Source organism: Musa acuminata, chromosome BXJ1-8, assembly GCF_036884655.1.
Source record: "Musa acuminata AAA Group cultivar baxijiao chromosome BXJ1-8, Cavendish_Baxijiao_AAA, whole genome shotgun sequence".
Taxonomy (NCBI): Eukaryota; Viridiplantae; Streptophyta; class Magnoliopsida; order Zingiberales; family Musaceae; genus Musa; species Musa acuminata.
The window spans coordinates 8232695-8244432 of NC_088334.1; the positions used below are offsets into that span (position 1 = coordinate 8232695).

At 40.4% G+C, this 11738-nt stretch overlaps 2 protein-coding genes across 3 annotated transcripts; both read left to right on the forward strand.

Annotated features, from left to right (window-relative positions):
- Positions 1 to 331: 331 nt before the first annotated feature.
- On the forward strand, positions 332 to 4682 carry LOC103993285 (putative glucuronosyltransferase PGSIP8). Of its 2 annotated transcripts, none has more exons than XM_018829508.2 (6): positions 332 to 540; positions 608 to 877; positions 1787 to 2045; positions 3012 to 3213; positions 3428 to 3575; positions 3788 to 4682. In XM_018829508.2, exons 2-6 carry the CDS (start codon positions 627 to 629, stop codon positions 4329 to 4331), a joined length of 1404 nt encoding a protein of 467 aa, XP_018685053.2. In that variant the 5' UTR covers positions 332 to 540; positions 608 to 626; the 3' UTR covers positions 4332 to 4682. The 2 variants fall into 2 exon arrangements, with proteins under 2 accessions (XP_018685053.2, XP_064934803.1); XM_065078731.1 differs by having other exon boundaries at positions 613 to 877.
- A 1044-nt stretch (positions 4683 to 5726) lies between these two features.
- LOC108953671 (uncharacterized) lies at positions 5727 to 9247 on the forward strand. Its single transcript, XM_065081346.1, has 5 exons — positions 5727 to 5739; positions 6176 to 6837; positions 7306 to 7422; positions 7831 to 7904; positions 9042 to 9247. The coding sequence occupies exons 1-4, from the start codon at positions 5727 to 5729 to the stop codon at positions 7855 to 7857; spliced, it is 819 nt and encodes a 272-aa protein (XP_064937418.1). The 3' UTR covers positions 7858 to 7904; positions 9042 to 9247.
- The last annotated feature ends 2491 nt before the right edge of the window (positions 9248 to 11738 follow it).

The window sequence follows — 11738 nt, forward strand, 5'->3', positions numbered from 1 at the left end:
GTTCACTTTAACGGTTCCCTGTAATTAAACCCAACCACTAATGGTGTCTGATGCACGGACGAGACCTTTTTCTGTACCCAACTCGTTGCCGGTTGCCTCTCTGCCGGCCCGATCGCGTCTGTCCATTCGTCAGGCGGGTACGTTTGAGAACGCGTGCAAAAAGTGTTTTTGTTGATGTATTTATGTGTCTTAATTGGAAACGCTTTAGTTACGAGTTCAGGTAAGACGAGATGTTGGCGCACCGTCCCGACCCAGTTGATGCGCGCCACGTCATTTTGTCGATTTCTAAGTCGTTGCTTAAATCGATTTGTCAACCGGCGCTAATTTTAATTCGGGCCTCTCTTTGAGCGCCTCCTCACTGCCTCTTTCCCCGTCTCAATAGAAAACCCTCAAACCCTCTCTCTCTCTCCCTTCCTCTCACGGCAGTGACCGGGGAGCCCTCGACCGTGTTCCAGGAAGTGTGCGTCGGGTCGGGACGGGCCGTAGCGGCGGGGGAGCTGTGCCGGTGAGGGGTAGCTGAGATCTGGAGAATGGGACACGGTGAGGGGCGCCGGAGGTGATGATCCGATATCTGGTAGCATAAAGATTTGATATAGGGTCGTTTTAGCTTAGTGTTCGTGAGCGGCATGGATGGCGGGGGGCGACTGTGGATCCTGGTGACGCTGCTGTTGACGCTGGCGGCCGCTGCAGCGGCGGCGGCGTCAACGACGAGACGGAGGCACGCGTACGCGGCGATGATGTACATGGGGACGCCCAGGGACTACGAGTTCTACGTGGCGATGAGGGTGATGATGAGGTCCCTTGCGAAGCTCAACGTCGACGCCGATCTCGTTGTCATCGCCTCTGTAGATGTCCCAGTACGATGGGTCCAGACCTTGTGAGATCTCCCTCCTCATCCTACAATTCTTCTATTTTTTGACATTACTTCCTTCGATCTATTTGATGGCATCGGTTTTCTTAAGGAGTAGATTTACTAGTTTGTCTTTTTCTTTTCCCCAGACTTTCATATGATAAAATTTAACCCAGAAAAAAGAACCCCTTTTTTTCCCATTATTAGCGTCAAACAATTGATGGTTGGATGGCCTTTCAATATTAGAGATCAATTTGTCCTTTCTCTCGTTTATTAAATACTAAATAATAAAAGCAAAATCACTTAAGATATCAATTTTTAGTTTGGAAAGTGTAAAATAGACATTTAATGGAAAGAAGAAGAATGCTTGCCGACGAGGGCCATCGTTAGTCTTTATGGGAATCGAGGAGCCTCGGCTGGTTTGTGGTCTTGGTTTTGTTGCCGTGTCATCGGTACTATCGGTGTCCTTTTAGTGCTTTGAAAGCAAAAGGACGCGTGAAGGAAACAAGTTGTTCCATATTACTACCCCTACTGTTCTGAATATTAGCAGAATTAACCGATCTGCAATCAGAAATATCATATATTGAAATTTTTTGCTCAATTTAAGAAAATGATTGGAATTTTTGATACATTCAAGAAAAGACCAACAGTGTATAGATTTGTAATTTCATCTGATTACCCGTTATCTAGTTTTTGAATTGATCAATGACCACTAAGACACTCTTGATTTTGTTTTTCTTTTAATCATCAGCAAGATTAACTGCTTCTGTCATTAACCCTGTTATCATGCTTTTTAATTAATTAGGAAAGAAGATGATGACAAGGTAAGCCTAAACTTTTAAACTTTTAGGATTGGGGAGACAAATGGATACTGACTCAGTTTGGCCAAGTAGTCTCTGACCACTCACAACTATTGTTTGATGGTTGATGTGACAGGCAAGAGGAGGATGGTGTGAGGGTTGTCACTGTTGAGAATTTGAAGAACCCCTATGAAAGTCAAGAAAACTTCAACACCAGATTCAAGTTGACATTGAATAAGCTTTATGCATGGAGTTTAGTTTCATATGATCGAGTTGTTATGCTTGATTCTGATAACATTTTCCTCCAGCGTACTGATGAGCTTTTCCAGTGTGGTCAATTCTGTGCTGTCTTCATCAACCCCTGCATCTTTCATACCGGACTTTTTGTCCTTCAGGTACACCCTCTAGACACTAAATTTAATTTTTATGCCCATTGTTTTTCTTTCATTAAAAACCATCTTTTATGTGCTATTGGACATTGAAATAACAATAAGATTAATATTGGGATTCATGAGTCAGTTTCAAACTAGGTTCAAACTAAAATCCTTGTGTGTTAGCAATTTACATGGAAGGAAGATTTATCCCATTGTGTAGTGCTAGTTGCTTAAGCTATGACCAACAATCCCGAAATTACAAGTTTTTTCCCTGCTAAAAAAAGAGTTAGCATCTCTTCGCCCTCATTTTTGTCAAACACTTTACCTATTATGAGATGGAGGTGATGGAAGAGATGGAAAAAGGCAGAAATTACTACTCCTTGTTGTTAACAATAATCCATGATTCAAACTGATTTGCTTGAGGTGATCCACAGACCACCACAATCCTATCCTTTCAACCATTCACACTGTTCCTATAGTCTGATTGACTTATTGCGTGACTTTCCATAAAACTTTTTGCTGCCTGAGGATCATCAGGATCCAGGCAGTATCGAGGCACAAAAAGGAGTAGTTCTATAGCATTTTCAGTTGCATGACTGGTAGATCAAGATATAAGATGCATATATCCAATTCCATAGAAAAGAGAAGATCAATGAGTAATGATATCATATTGGCAACAACTAAATGCTACTGAGGTTACATCATGTAATTTATGATGATTACTATGTGATCATCATCTATATATATTGTTGTTTTAAAAAATTGCATTAAAACTGGGAAGTCTCTCTTGAGGTAGTCACTCCCTTTCTCTAGAGGTGGAGGATCTAAAACCATTGATTTCTTAGCTTCATCCCTAACTAAACCTTGTGCAAATTTATCGATAATCTGAAGTTTGAGTAATACTTGGATGGACCTGCCACATCTTGAAAGGGGAATACCAAGGTCTTCTTTGAAATCTAATTCCATTCTTTTCTGTTTGTCTGGCAGCCTTCAATGGATGTTTTCAAGAACATGCTTCATGAACTAGAAATTGGACGTGAGAACCCAGATGGAGCTGATCAGGGCTTCCTTGCAAGCTACTTTCCTGACTTGCTTGATCAGCCGATGTTCCATCCACCTATCAATGGTACCAAACTTGATGGTACCTATCGGCTTCCTTTGGGATACCAGATGGATGCTTCATATTATTGTGAGTGCAAGAATGATCCCTTCTCTGATTATTTTGTTTCCCCTACTCTACAACATGCCAGTTTATATGATAACTCAGTGTTTTCAGGTTTATGATTCATTTGAGTGTTTTTTTCATACAATGTAGGGGGTCTTTATAATTTTGTGCCTCGACTAAATAGTAAGTACCTGGGATCATCATTTTGAGCAATTGGCTTGGTTTGTTTTTGTTGCAGATCTGAAACTCCGGTGGAGCATACCATGTGGACCAAATAGTGTAATCACATTCCCTAGTGCCCCATGGTTAAAGCCCTGGTATTGGTGGTCTTGGCCTGTCTTACCATTGGGTCTTTCATGGCATGAGCAACGTCGAAAGAATCTTGGGTAAGTAAACAAGCACTTGCACACCTGTGAGCTGTGACGATACTCTAGGAGTACCATGTTTGATTTTTCATTTCTATTTACCATGTGGGAAGGCTGCATTAATGAAATTTGCCTTGTGCTTGACCTAAAAGTAGGTATATTCTTCTGGTTCTTGTATCAGACATCTTGTATTGGTTCCTGAACTTTTGACAGGGAGATGATATCATGTGCAGGTATGGTTCAGAGGTTCCGGTGTTGCTGATCCAAGCTATAATGTATGCTGGAATCATAGCCGTCACCAGGTTGGCACGACCAAGCTTGTCGAAGCTGTGCTACAACCGACGTCCAGAGAAGAGCATCATGATCTTACATGCAATGCTTAAGGTGGCAGCAATGTGGTCTATACTTGCAGCATACACCGTGCCATTCTTCCTCATCCCGCGTACAGTGCATCCTCTTCTGGGCTGGTCCCTTTATGTGCTTGGAGTTGCTTCTCTTTCTTCAATTGTGATCAATGTCTTTCTGCTCCCACCTTTGCCGGTCCTCACAGTGTTGCTAGGAATATTGGGTTCGCTAGTTGTGATGGCATTCCCTTGGTATTCAGATGGTGTTGTTAGAGCTCTGGCAGTGTTTGCTTATGCCTTTTGCTGTGCTCCAATGGCATGGGCATCCTTGATTAAAGTGTCAAGTTCCTTGCAGAACCTACTTGAAAGGGAGGCCTTCTTTCCCAGACTCGGGGAGTCCACACAAGTGCCTGAGTTCAACAAACTTTATTAATCTGCACAAATGACCGGCTTTAATGGAGACGATTAGATTGGCTAATCTATTCATTTTGACAATTTTGTTATTCACTTATATCTACTTTGTGTAACATTATGACAGTTTAATACCATATAGAAGAGGCAAATGACTAATTGGCAAAGATGGGGGTTGTCACTCCTGTGTTTAGGGGATATGAAGAATCATGATAAAATTTTGATCATTCTCCTCTTGAAAGTGAAGCACTTCAGTTTGGAAATGGGTTTTTTTCTTGATCTTGATATCTTAGTTTGAAAATAATAATTCTGTTGTATTTCCTGTGACAATATCGTGTGTTTTACAAAGGAGATTTTGCATTGCATGGTGCTAGTAAGAGTATAATGAGATGATCCCAAATGGTTAAAACATTAAGTTTCATTAACGTTTTGATTTTATTATTGTTGTTGTTCTATGGTGTGCTGATAAGAGAAGAAAGCCTACAATCATAATATGTTGGATATTTTTTTGGTTAAATTTTGTTATTGATAATCATTTTTTGCTATTGATAATCATCTGAAAGAAATAAAAGAGGAAGACATCACTCACTATTGGACCCTACATTTCAAAAAAGGATATTTATGTTCATTTATAAAGTGTATCTTTGAAATATTAATTTTTTTAAATAAAAAATGGATTGTTAATAGAAATATTTTTTTTATTTCGTTTCTAGTTGAAAATAAAATCATATCTCATGATGATTTTAGATGTTTGTTTGTTTTATCCACTTGTTATAGTAAAGTAGTTCATCAATGACTCTTATAATATTCAACATAACAAATTTTGACCATAAAATTGCAATAGGTAAAAAGATTGGAGATTAGCAATAAAATATTTTCTATTCTTTTCAAAAAATATTTCCTATTACCCTTTCATAAATAAAAATAAGAATCACAGTTTGAGTTCCATTATTTTCTTTTTTAATTTTAAATTCCCATAACAAACTAGTTTAAGATGATACTTATTTTTTTGATATTATAATAGTTAACTTGTTGCTATATTTTTGGATTATTTGTCATCATAATCGGGCTAATTACATATCACTCTTTATAATTAGATCTCCTTATATCCCTATACTTAAAAAAAAATTATATTAGAATCCTTATAATTATAAAGGTAAAACATTTAAATCTATTTACCTTAACATATTGATTTTATCGACGAAAACATGAAACCAATATAAAAATAATAATTTTAATATTTCAGTTAATGATGACGGACGACATCAGTGGTGGTGGATGACGGTATCGTTGGGGGGCCACGGATGATTATTGTATATGATGAGAGCAACGACGAAAGATGGAGATCACTCTGCAACTGCATCAATAATGATATAGATGCAAAACAATGAAAAGACTACTTATTATGTTGGTATAGATGCAGTTGCCAAGTGATACTACTCATTGAATTGACGTCGTTGTAAATGCTAAATAGTCCCTTTGTTGCTTTAGATTTATGTTGATGCAGATATCAAATGATCCTTTTATCACTCAATAATTATATCAATGTCGATGCAGACGTAGAGTGACACTTATCTCTTGTCGTTGCTTCGCCACCACTGACGTCGTCCATCATCACCAACTAAAACGTTAAAATTATTTATTTATTTATTTATTATTTATTTATTATTTATTTATTTTTTATCGATAAAATTAATAATATTAAGATAAATAAATCTATATATTTTATTTTATAATTAAAAAATAAAATTTTCAAGTCTAAAATTATCCGGGTAATATGTAATTGCCTATCGTAATCCCCCAAAACACAAAAATGTGTTCTAAACAGAAAAAAATTACTTGGTTGTCGATATATTATAAATCCAGCGGGTGATCTAAAAATTTGCTATAATCACAAAGCGTCGACGTTGCCGCGCGAGGCGAACTTGGCGAACGGAACGACTCCGGCCTTCTCTTGGCTCCCCTGCCGCATCCCTCGCTCTAAGTCCACCACCAACGTCGCACCCGCGTCCGATGCCGCGTTCAGCTACCCCTCCAAGGATAATCGCGAGTTCGGGGGGCTCATCTTCGCTCCTCCGCCGCCGTCATCATCAGCCCATACGACGAGAACCGCGGGTGTGGAAACCGTCCTCTCCGCTGGGCGGCCGCTACCGCTGTTTCCGGTCCACCTCCAAGATCCGTCCCGCCAACGCGCCTTCAAGGAGAACCGCGAGGACCACCCCACCCCTTTGAGGAATCCGGAAATCGCCGCGCAAACGCCTCCGCGGTCATCCACCGCCCCACCGGCCACGGGGAGAGGATCGAAAGATGGCGGGACATCGGCGTGGGCGCGATCCCCAGGCCGATCGCCTCCGCCCTCCGCATCCTCCTCCGGCGGAAGAAAGGCCAGCTACGGATTCTTGGAGGGATCGCTTCGGTGCAGGACGGAGCCCTCTTCGGGGGAAGAAGAGAAGCACCAGCTAAGGATGCTGAATTCGTGGTTGCTACTGTGGCGGTTCACCAACGTCCGGAGCGTGGCGGACGCACAGGTGACCCTGAAACCGTGGGATACATCGATTGTTGGACTGAATCATCATCACATTTGAAGAAACCAAAATTCAATTTGCTTCCTGCTGATATAAATTGAATTCAAAGATGACATACACAAACAAAATATGTAGACAATCATGCTAGAATTAATCAATAAACTTAGGTCATTTGGTTTAGACCTATTTCTCTTAACAATTAGGGCATATAGTACATGGAATTGTAATTTGATCTATGATGGCAGATGCATCATCCTGATTGTTTTAGGAACTTTCTAAATGATTATAAGGATTAGCTACTTTATCCGGAGATAAATGAAACCAATAACTAGTTGTAACAATTTGCTCTCTTCATTTGTAAGGAAGAAGAAAAAAGAGCAATCTGTTGTTCTATTTTCAGAAAAAACTATGAACTAAGGAATCTGGTTGCAATGAAGCGGATCCTGATTCGTTTGGATGCTTGGCTTCCAGGTTCAACTGCTATGTCAATGGGAACCGCATGCCAAGAGACACTTTGAAGCCGTGGCCACATTAGGGAGGTTTCTGGGAGCTGTCTATCTCTTGCTTCCCTTGGTTGAAGGAGCCAAGGTTCACATCCACTCTAATCTAACTGACAGCACATTTTTTCCCATGAAATCTCACTTAAAAACAATTACCTGGTTGAATTGAGAGGACCAGAACTGTCAGGATTTATTTCTAAAAGCTAATCTCTTACCTCTGTGTATTGCATTTTTGCTCAACTTTCAGATGCTTGTAAGTTTTAGGTGGATAGATAGAAATGCTCATGGATTGTTACCACAACGTTCTTAGTTTTCAGAGAAACTGAGTTTCCATTATATTCCTTCTGTAGTGGTTCCACTAATTGTTCTTGATTAACATTCCACCGTGAACAATCTATGCCATAGATGTATTGCAAGCGTTCCATGGTCAAACTTACTCTGTTCTATTCTTTCTGCTGTTTAACTAAATTCTGCTTGTGTACCTAACTTGCTACAGTTCATCGATATATGTGAGCTGCATTGAACATCATGAAAGGCATTACGGATATAGATGGGAAGCTCTACTCCATGGTATGATTTTTTTAATTTAGATTTACTGTTGATGTGGGAAATAGTCATTTGATTAAATGTCAGCTTGTGCTGTAAATTATCAAGTCTTGCAGCCCTTCATTGCAACCTAGTAAATTATGCTGGCTATGGCTACCCTCAAGTAAGCATGCAAGTATTTGGCATTATACACCTTGAAAGATCAGCTATTGGTACCAATTGCACTAAGGGCCTATCGATATTGTCTTGTATTTTTCATGACAGTAAGTGACAAAAAAACTCTTTTTTTTTTTGGCATTTTGAAAATAGTAACAAGTTTGGCATGGGAAACTTGCAAGTAAATGATTCTGTAACCAGTCCTACTATTGTTGTTGTTTCTTAAGATGGTAACTGGGGCCTGATCAATGTTTCTCTTGCACCATGTTAAATACATAGCTGGCTCATGACCTGCATGCCTTTCCTCAAATACTTGTCATCCATTAGATTTCATGTTTTGCTTTGTCATCAAGGTTTTTTTTAATATTCAGAATTGATGTTATTATTGGCTTTTATTTTCTCTATTTTTGTTACTTCATTAAACAGCAGAGAACATACTCAATGAGTTGTTGAAGACAACACTATTGGAAATAGAAGGGATTAAGTAATTGATGCAAATATTTGAAAGAATCCCAATATAACAGGCTAGTTGGCATATATATAATGGTTGTAAGTAGTGTTGTATTAATGTTGTCATCTTGATTGCTTAGGTATTGTTGTTACCCTTTGTGAGGTTATTGTTGCTTGTGGTGCTAATTCGTCATCATGTTCAAGATAAAAGCAAATAATGAGAGAGAGCTCATTCCATAAGCATGAAATCTGATCTCCAAAGCCATGGCATTAACAAAACGAAGCAGCCTGTGTATGAATTGGTATGCACTCCCTGGGTCTCCATGATTTCCTGGAATTTTAGTGCTCCTCTCTGCTTCATTTATAATCTTGAGAATGTTCTGTGATTGCCCCTTTTATCCAAATGGTATAAAAATAAAAACTTAGTAACTTGTTGTGTGATACATGTAGCTGCTTGATCTACAATATAGTATGTTCTTACAGGAAAGAAAAGTTAATAGGTTAACCAATGAAATTATCTTCATATAACTCGTTGGCTCTCTTTTGCTTTCGTAGTGAGCCCCAGCGAGTGTTCTGTGTCCAGACAACCGAGCTGCACGGCTGCACTTGTCAAGAGTTCTGGGAGCAAATATGTCACCCTAATTACTGGGAAGAAACAAGCAAAATGTCTACTTTTCTTCTAGTATTTGAAGAACTCCTTTTGTAGATGAGCTACTAACAGATCTATTTTTGGCAGATGAACGAAGCAAGCGTTAAGAGGACGACTGATTCAAACTATGACGGAGGATTTCCGTGAGTCTTCCGCCATGAGTTGGCATAAAAACGAATGCACTCAGACCATTACAAGTAGTTGCACATTGCTCTCATGAAATCACATATTAGACCAGGTGGTGGGATTATAGTGCGAGCATCGAGATCATATTAAAGGTCTCCTCGCTGGTCCGCGGCGCCCCGAGGCGTGCGGCATCGCCGCCGGCGACGGCTCTCTCGTGGAGCAACCGGAGGGCCCGCTCCCACCTCCCGCGTCCCCCCTGCGACGCGGCGGCCTCGTTGCGGCAGATGCGGGCGAGGCGGAAGACGAAGAGGCGGAGGGCGAGGAGGAGGTCGGCGGCGCCGGAGGAAGGGAGGCAGGTGGCGGCGAAGGGGAGCTTGAGGGCGAAGGGGCAGAGGAGGGAGAGGAGGAGCTTCCAGTGGCCGTGGCCGCCCCCTGCGAGTAACTGCAGCTTGCCTAGTACTACCATGTGGAAAACCATCGCTGCACTCTGCAGCAGCAGTGCCCGTCGCACTCTCTGCGTGCTGCCTTGGTTGGCCACGCTACTGAAGGACGCAGCGGATGCTTGCGTCTGGATGTGGGACTACCATGATGCCGCCTGCTACTACTAGTGGCGAACGCATAAGATGCCCTTTTTCCAACATTGCCGCACCATCACCCGGTTCAACATCCCGGTCCATGCGGGATACTTTAATCATTCTATGCAAGCATGGGTCCGGTTCAAACTCTCTGCTGTCCCTTGAGGTGGACGAGTGCTTCCGGCCACGTCATCTTTTCCACCATTCGCCGTTCAACACGTCATTGACCGAGGCGGGCCCAGCCGTTTGGCTTTCTGCAAGCTGACATCTGGTCCGCGACGTTGTCCGACGCGCGGAAACGCTCAAATACGTCCAAAACAAGATATGAAGGTGACGCGGTCATCTCTACTTAGGAAGTCCAATGATCGTGTAGAACAACTCCTCGTCCCATCCATAATGTGACATCTCTCCTTGACTCGAAGTGAGTTATACTCCCTCGTTGCTCTATGCTCTTAGGGCATGACGCTCGTGGAATCCTTGGTACATCTGTCTCGTTCCTTTCTTACTTGGTCTTGATGTGGAGAGATCTACTAGCAATCAATGCAAGATCAACACCATTAAATGAGATGGAGGATGCCTAACTCAATAGAATCTGCTCTACTTGCCATGCCACTACCAAATCAAAATAGAGAATATTTTGTTTGAAAAAATATTCCCTTATGATCTGAATACTATAAAGGAGTCTCTACACAGTTTTAACATCATAAAAGATTAATCGAATGACCTCAATTTAGCTTTATTAGTTCAGGAAAATGTTAATAATGCTGATACTCTTGGTTCATGCTCATGTGCCTATGAAGCTTGCCCGATGTTGTCGATGAGATGACTCCTACCGTTACTTGGAGGCTTACATGCACTTAGTTGTATATTTCATAATTGATCTATACGAAGATTAAGGTTAGATGGATTTTTCGATCTAATCTCTTTGCTGCTCAAGTCAGTTATCGACAAGAGTAGAGTAATTTTAATAAATAATCATTAAACTTGATTTTTATGATTTAATAATTTTTTTATAATGAGTTGAATCTTGATTAGGCTATCATCTTTATTGGAGCAAATATTTCTCCAATCAAGTTTACATTTATAAATTTACATTATCTTCATCTTTTTTTAATATAGTTTTTAGTATTTATTCTTTTTATTATTTATTAATTTTATTATTGTACTAATTTTAGACATTGATTGTAATAAAACTATCTGAGATACGATACATGTTAAGCTGGCAGTTAAATGGATCCGCATTATGCCTTTGTCAAGTTTGTAGTCCATTAGGAAGTTGGATCACTCAAACAAGAAATAACCGTTTCTAATTATGTTTTGCATATGCCACCGTAGAAAAGAGTGAGAAAAAGCATCTGTTCCTAATTATGTTACTGCCATTTATAAAAATATAAATGTAATAAATTCTCACTCTATATGTTGATATAAAATTATATTTACGGATTAGTCTCATATTACATTGATGGAAATTTGATCATTTTTTCTTACAATTGAATGTTAGAAATATAAATCTTATTATCGATCCAACTGTGATATGTGAACGGAAAAAAATATAGATCAAAGCATTAGGTTTAAGTTCAAATCAACTGTGTTTCAACCCTGTCCGATTGAACTTATCTTAACGTCTCTCATAAGAAATCTCACGGCCGTTGACTCCATCATCGGATAAATTGGTTGCGTGCAGCGAACAGAGATTTGTTATTATCCAATCACAACAAACGTTCCCGTTGACTTTGGGTGTTTAAAGTGTCCTCTCGAGCGGTTGTGGTCAACACGTTCGAATCGAGCCCACGGGGGCCCAAATAATGGTCGATCCGACCCGGAATCCTCTCGGATTCGGGTTGGCACTGGCGCTGAGTCGTTCCCTGGTTCGTACGGTAACTCGTTCCTCGTGTGGCCCAT